Here is a 7,826-nt window from a genome sequence, read left to right on the forward strand (position 1 = left end):
CCCATTCCTGGTCTCACTGGAAGCAGAGACTAGCTCTTCCCAGCATTCATATGCACAGGTGTTTCAGATACTTTTGTATTCATTTAATAATCAACTCATTTTATAAGGCATTTCCTCAAGATCAGGCCTTCACCACAGCCCTTTCAACTCTTCTTACAGAACTCACAGACCCTCTTACAGACCCTCACACTGAGCTTAATGACCTTTTAGTCCCAGGTCAAAAGGCTTCACAACATGTATCGTTAGGGAAAGTGGTCCACGATAGTAAAAGGTATTCACTCATCCATATATCCTGTCTGGCTCCTCAGAGCTCCTCTTTTGTCCCTTCTTTCCACACCTCACTCCCCTATGAGACCCTAGTGCAAGACTAGGTATGGTGCAAAGGACTGCTGCCCTGTAAAACAGCAGTCACCAACCTTTTGACACTAGGGACTGGTGTCATGGAAGACCATTTTTCCACAGACGGGATGGTTTCAAGATGATCTAATCGCATTACACTTATTGTGCACTTTATTATTATAATAATACATTGTGACATATAATAAAATAATTATACAGCTCACCATAATGCAGAATCACTGGAAGCCCTGAGCTTGTTTTCCTGAGCTTTGGCAGTAATTTGAGTGATGGGGAGTGTCTGTAAATACAGATGAAGCTTTACTCACTCGCCTGCCACTTAGCTCCTGCTTTGTGTCCAGGTTCCTAACAGGCCAGGGACCAGTGCTTGTCCATGGCCTGGGAATTGAGGGCCCCCACTGTAAAGCACACACCCTGGTGTGAGAATGGACTCCCCCACACAGTTCACAGAAGTTCAATTGAGAAGAGCTGGGCAAAACTTTGCTACCAGTCCCTCTAAACAAATCAGGACACAAATGCCATGGCCAGCAGGTCCCCGTGACACAGTGCCCTATCGCTCTCTTACCAGAAACAGCTGGCATAAAACTTGATCTTAGAATATAGCCTCCGGAACTAAGGGAAAACAAATTTCTCTTGTTAAGCCACCCAGTCTGTGGCATCTTCTTTTGGCAGTCCATGCAGTGTAACAACCTACAGGTTTTAGAGGGAATATATTCCTGCTGACACTTTAATTTTGGACTTGTGAGCACCAGAACTGAAACCATACATTTTTGTTCTTTTATGTCATCCAGATTTGGGGTTCTCATGAAGAGAACAGTGCCTATATAGGAAGAAGAAGAAGAAAGAGAGAAATCTCTCCCTCTCTCTCTCTCCCCCTTTCTCTCTCCCTTTCTCTCTCGGCTGTCTCTGAATGTCTGTCTGTCTTTCTTATGTAATCTTTGAGCCCCAGGAACTATAGGAAAAACAAAAGAACTCTAACATATCTCTCTAGTGAAATAAAATTGACAGAGGAGAAAGCCTACATTTTACTGTTGACACAAAGGAACCTAGTTAAATGGGATGTAATGTCATGCAAAGTTCATTGTTATTTTAAGACATCTGTTTACAAATGTTTTCCAGATGGCACTGGTGGTAAAGAACTGGCTTGCCAATGCAGGAGACTTAAGAGACATGAGTTCAATCCCTGAGTCGGGAAGATCCCCTGGAGAAGGGCATGGCAGTCCACTCCAGTATTCTTGCTAGAGAATATCATGGACAGAGAAGCCTGGAGGGCTATAGTCTATAGGGTCACAGTCAGATACAACTGAAGCAACTTAGAATGAATGTTTACAAATGCTCTCTAATCCACTGAATTTTATATAACTCCGACAAGTTCATATAATGACTGGGATACTAAATCCAAAAATTAAAACAATAAAAGCTTTCTTCAGAATTGAGACTTCACTGGGTCTTATCATTTCTCATCAGTTTTTATTTCATTATAAACACATAATATGTGATGAAGTCATAAATGAGATATACAGAGAACAAGATGGTTGCAGAGTAGGTGGATGCAGAGTACATCTCCCTCCACAGATACATCAGGAATACACCTTCAGACACAGAAGTGCTTGCAGAGCACCACCTGAGAGCAGACAGGTGTAGCTGACCACTGGAAAAGAATATATAGAAGCATGAAAAACTTGGTAGGATAAAGGAACTAGGAGGGGGAAACAGTTAGTAGGACTGGACCTCCCCTCAGCGATTGGGGGAAATGAAGCAAGGGTCTGACCCCACATCAGGGCAATTGTCTGGGTCAGAGAAGAAACATTTAAGGCTGAGAGTGAAGCAGCTGATCTGTGGCAGCCTAAATGGAAGGAGAATCAGACAGTCCTTGCCACAGTCATACCCCAGACGGGGGCACAGGTCCCCTAGAAGGCATAGAGTCTGGGAGCTGGAGTGCAGGGATTGTGGAGCAATCCCAGGGTGAGGGCTGCTGTTGACTGCAGAGAGGCAGACCTAGGGGACATGAGGCAGCAGGTTGTGGTGGGAAATGCCTGTGGAGGAAAGTCAAGCAGCCATGGAAGCAAAGCAATACTGCGGGTGGAGCCAAGGGGGGTTTCACAAGTGAAATCCAGGGGCACCTTGCTTCAGCTTTTTTTCCCAGTGTCTGCTTCAGTTAGTTGTGTTCTTAACTGACAGATATTATTTTTGTTTTTTTTTTTGTTCACCAGGTCAATCTATTGTACTTTATTTTTGTTTGTTTTGATTTTGCTTAGGGGTGTATATGTGTATATTCCATTATTTAAATGATTATTATCATGATTTTGTAACTGCCATTTGTCAAATCAAAAAATTCCTAGAAACAAAGGACAATGAAAACACGACAACTCAAGACCTATGGGATGCAGCAAAAGCTGTTCTAAGAGGGAAGTTCATAGCAATACAATTCTATCTCAATAAACAAGAAAAACATTGAATAGACAACCTAATTTTACACCTAAAACAACTGGAAAAAGAACAAAAAATTCCCAAAATTAGCAGAAGGAAAGAAATCATAAAGATCAAAGTGGAAAGAAATGAAAAAGAAAGAAATAATAGTAAAGATTAATAAAACTAAAAGCTGGTTCTTTGAGAAGATAAGCAAAACTGACAAACCTTTAGCCAGATTCATCAAGAAAAAAGAGAAGAATCAAATCAACAAAATTAGAGATAAAAAAGGAAAGGGTAAAACCTACAATGCAGAAATACATAGGATTATAATAAGAGACTATTATGAACAACTATATGGCAATAAAATGGATAACCTGGAAGAAATGGACAGATTCTTAGAAAAACTCAATCTTTAAGACTGAACCAGGAAGAAATAGAAATTATGAACAACACAATTACAAGTACTGAAATAGAAGCTGTGATCAAAATTCTCCCAAAAAAATGAAAGCCCAGTAACAGATGGCTTCACAGAATTCTATCAAACATTTAGAGAAGAGCTAACGCCTATCCTTCTAAAACTCTTTCAAAAACCTGCAGAGGAAGGAACACTTCCAAACTCATTCTATGAGGCCACCATCACCCTGATACCAAAATCAGACAAAGACAACACACAAAAAAGAAAACTATAGGCCAATATCACTGATGAACATAGATGCAAAGATCCTCAACAAAATTTTAGCAAACAGAATTCAACAACACATTAAAAAGCTCATACACCATGATCAAGTTGGGTTTATTCCAGGGATACAAGAATTCTTCAATAAACACAAATAAATCAATGCGATATATTGTATTAACAAATTGAAAGATAAAAGCCATATGATAATCTCAACAGATGCATAAAAACCTTTTGACAAAATTCAGCAATGATTTATGATTAAAACTTCAAAAAAAGTGGGCATAGAAGGAACCTACCTCAACATAGTAAAGGCCATATATGATAAGCCCACAGCAAAAGTTTCTCTCAATGTTGGAAAACTGAACGCATTCCCCCTAAAATTGGGAACAAGACAAGGGTGTCCACTTTCCCCATTATTATTCAACATAGTTTTGAAAGTCCTAGCTAAAGCAATCAGAGAAGAAAAAGAAATAAAAGGAATCCAGATCGGAAAAGAAGAAGTTAAGTTCTCACTGTTTGCAGATGACATGATACTGTACATAGAAAACCCTAAAGATAGTATCAGAAAATTTCTAGAAATAACCAGTGAATTTAGCAAAGTCACAGGATACAAAATCAATACACAGAAATCACTTTCATGCCTATATTCTAACAATGAAAAGTCAGGATGAGAAATTAAGGAATCAATCCCATTCACCATTGCAACAAAAATAATAAAATATCTAGGAATGAACTTACCTAAGGAGACAAAAGAACTGTATACAGAAAATTATAAGACACTGAGGAAAGAAATCAAAAATGACATAAACAGATGGAGAGATATTCCATGTTCCTAGGTAGGAAGAATCAATATTGTGAAAATGACTATACTATTGAATGTAATCTACAGATTCAATGTAATCCAAATAAAATTACCAATGGCATTTTTCACAGAACTAGAACAAAAAATGTTGCAATTCATGTGGAAGCACAAAAGACCCCAAATAGCCAAAGAAATCTTGAGAAAGAAGAATGGAGCTGGAGGAATCAACCTTCTTGACTTCAGATTATACTAAAAAGCTCCAATCATCAAGACAGTACGGTACTGGCACAAAAGCAGAGATATAGACCAAAGGAACAAGATAGAAAGCCCAGAAATAAACCCAGGCACCTATTGGTACCTTACTTTTGACAAAGGAGGCAAGAATGTAGTATAATAGGGCAAAGACAGCCTCTTTAATAAGTGGTGCTAGGAAAACTAGACAGTTACATGTAAAAGAATGAAATTAGAACACTTCCTAACACCATACACAAAGATAAAATAAAAATGGACTACAGACCTAAATTTAGGATCAGAAACTATAAAACTCTTAAAAGAAAGCATAGACAGAACACTCAATGACATAAATCAAAGCAAGATCCTCTATGATACATCTCCTGGAGTAACGGAAATAAAAACAAAAGTAAACAAGTGAGACCTGATTAAACTTAAAAGATTTGCACAGAAAAGGAAACTATAAGCAAGGTGAAAAGACAGCACTCAGAATGGGAGAAAATAATAGCAAATGAGAGAACTGACAAAGGATTAATTTCCAAAATGTATAAGCAGCTCATACAACTCAATACCAGAAAAACAAACAACCCAATCAAAAAAATGGGGAAAAGACCTAAATAGACATTTCTCCAAAGAAGACATACAAATGGCCAACAAACACCTGAAAAGATGCTTGACATCGCTCATTATTAGAGAAATGCAAATCAAAACTACAATGAGATATCACTTCACACTGGTCAGAATGGCCATCAACAAAAAGTCTACAAACAATAAATGTTGGAGAGGGTGTGGAGGAAAGGAAACACTCACACTGTTGGTGGGAATGTAAATTGATACAGCCACTAAGGAAGACGGTATGGAGATTCTTTTAAAAAACTAGGAATAAAACCACTATATGATGCAGCAATCCCACTCCAAGGCATAAACCATGAGGAAACCAAAATTGAAAAAGACACACGTATCCCCTTCTTTATTGCGGCACTATTTACAACAGCTACAACATGGAAGCAACCTAGATGTCCATCAACAGATGAATGGATAAAGAAGTTTTGGTGCATATACACAACAGAATATTACTTCGCCATAAAAAGGAATGCATTTGAGTCAGTTCTAATGAGGTGGATGAACACAGAGTCTATTATACAGAATGAAGTAAATCAGAAAGAGAAAGATAAATATCATATCCTAACGCATATATACGGAATCTAGAAAGATGGTAGCAAAGAATTTATTTGCAGGGCAGCAATGGAGAAACAGACACATAGAACAGACTTACAGACATGGAAAGAGGGGAGGGGAGGGTGAGATGTATGGAGAGAGCAACACGGAAACTTGCATTACCATATGCAATATAGATATACAATGGGAATTAGCTGTATGTCTCGGAAAACTCAAACAGGGGCTCTGTATCAACCTAGAAGGGTGAGATGGGGAGGAAGATGGGAGACAGTTTCAAGAGGAAGGATATATATGTATATCTACAGCTGATTCATTCTGAGATTTGACAGGAAACAACAAAATACTGTAAAGCCATTATCCTTCAATGTAAAAAAAAAAAAAATAGAAAGCCAAAAATAAATAAATGAGATATACAGCTTTCTCATGACAGTCATTCTTTAAGTTCCCTTTTTGCTTAATTCCCAGTCCTCTCTGCTTCACCCTCCTTTCTTTCTTCTCCAAGTTCACCCCCTCCTGGAACACACTTAGCTGTTCCTTCCATGATTTCTTCATTCTTTTACAGCATGTGGCTATACAGACACCCTTAAATTTTGGAAGCAACTTCTCCTTTTACAAAATTAGAATTTTATTGTATTCAACATCCTGCAGCAGCCCAAGAAAACTAGACTCCAGTTGCTTCCTCCAGTTCAGACCCAGGGTTCTAGGTCTGCCCCTTCTCCACGGTACAGTGGCAGAGGCTGTTACATCCCCGCTGTCAGGTCAGGGGGGCCTTGTTCCTTTGGGGAGCACTCCTTTGGTCCCCAGAAGCTGCTTCTATAGCTCTCTCTATTCCTCTCCCCTAGTAGCTCCAGGCTCTCTTGGCTTCTCTGTTATTGAAACAGTAGTGACCTCACCTCCCTAATAATGGATCCCTTACTCTAGCCGAGGCTGCCTCCAATCAGGGGTCCCAGCCTCAACACAACCTAAGACATCAGAGAGAGAAGGGGCCTCTGTATCTTGCCCTCTGCCACAAAGAGTCCAGGCTACTCACTGAGGAGGAGGCTGGTGAGTCCCAGGAGCCGGGTGGCCCAGCAGAGGTGGGGGTCTTCTGAGAAAGGGTCCATCTCAGGCTGCCTGCCAGCCTATGCAACTGCAGAAGAAACATTTAGGAGGAGCAGCAAGAGAGCGGGAAACGCTTCACTACGAAGAGTTATTGGGCTCCTCCCCACCCCAAGGGTGGAGCTAACAAGTTAGTTCTGGATGTCACTCGCAGGGCTAGAATAAGCCATTCAGATGTTTCTTATTATCCCCAGAACCTACAATAGGACCTCAATAAACAATTGTAGAATAAATATATAAACAACTCCACTTTATGATATACCTGTGCTGTATTGGCAGTGCCCCATTCCTATGGTCATGTTAGTTTGGTGATCTCACACTCCTAACCCCTACCCCCATATAATCCCTTTACTAGTTTCCCCTGGTTAACAGCTCAGCCCAGGCATCCCTGGTCACTAGTATCAACCTATGGCCCAGCACAGAAATTACACTATTACATCCAGGATGGGAAAGATACCTTCTGCTTTATACCATTTAACGAGATAAATTTCCTTTTTGATTTTCTGTGAACTTCAACTACCAGTTGCCCAAGTAAGAAGCCATTAGCAAAAGAAACTAAAGGTCGTTGTGAAAAGTGTTGCGTTCCCACATCTCCGGTACAAATATTGGCATTTATCTATTGCTTGCACTCTTCTGGTTTTCTTAGTTGTCACTAGTACCAGTTATCCTCCCTACACACACCACAAAGCCAGACCCCATGGTCTCTGATAGGCTCTTGTCTGCATCACACCAACCACTTCAATTTCATCCTCTGCCAGCCCTGCTCCTGCTATCACGGAGGGGCAGGAGTGGATATCTACACTCCTCCTGTCCACAGCCTCAGCTGCTTCAGACTCACTGCCACCTGCTGGGGCTCAGGCTCTGGTGTCTTCTCTCTAGACTGAGTCCCCACACCTGAGAACTGTCTCATCCCACACTCCACAGGAGCAGTCCTGTCTACCTAACTCCTGGTCCATGCCTCCTTCTCCTGCCCACTAAGGCTTTCTCCGCAGCTGCCCAGGCCCCAATGCTGCATCCACAAGACTGGCCTCACAATCATGCACTCAAGGTATTCATGGCACGGTGCAT

At 40.6% G+C, this 7,826-nt stretch overlaps 1 protein-coding gene across 3 annotated transcripts in view; it reads right to left on the reverse strand.

The window, feature by feature from the left end:
• LOC145507504 (SLAM family member 9-like) overlaps positions 1-6,811 on the reverse strand; it is a 30,717-nt gene extending 23,906 nt beyond the window's left edge. For all 3 annotated transcript variants that reach the window (XM_081494087.1, XM_081494085.1, XM_081494086.1), the window contains exon 1: positions 6,691-6,811. In XM_081494087.1, coding sequence (XP_081350213.1) covers positions 6,691-6,804 — 114 coding nt within the window. In that variant the 5' untranslated portion in view covers positions 6,805-6,811. The remainder of the gene's footprint in view (positions 1-6,690) is intronic.
• Positions 6,812-7,826: the final 1,015 nt, after the last annotated feature.

This window comes from Giraffa tippelskirchi, chromosome 5 (assembly GCF_054371585.1).
Source record: "Giraffa tippelskirchi isolate mGirTip1 chromosome 5, T2T-mGirTip1v1.2.pri, whole genome shotgun sequence".
NCBI classification, from domain to species: domain Eukaryota; kingdom Metazoa; phylum Chordata; class Mammalia; order Artiodactyla; family Giraffidae; genus Giraffa; species Giraffa tippelskirchi.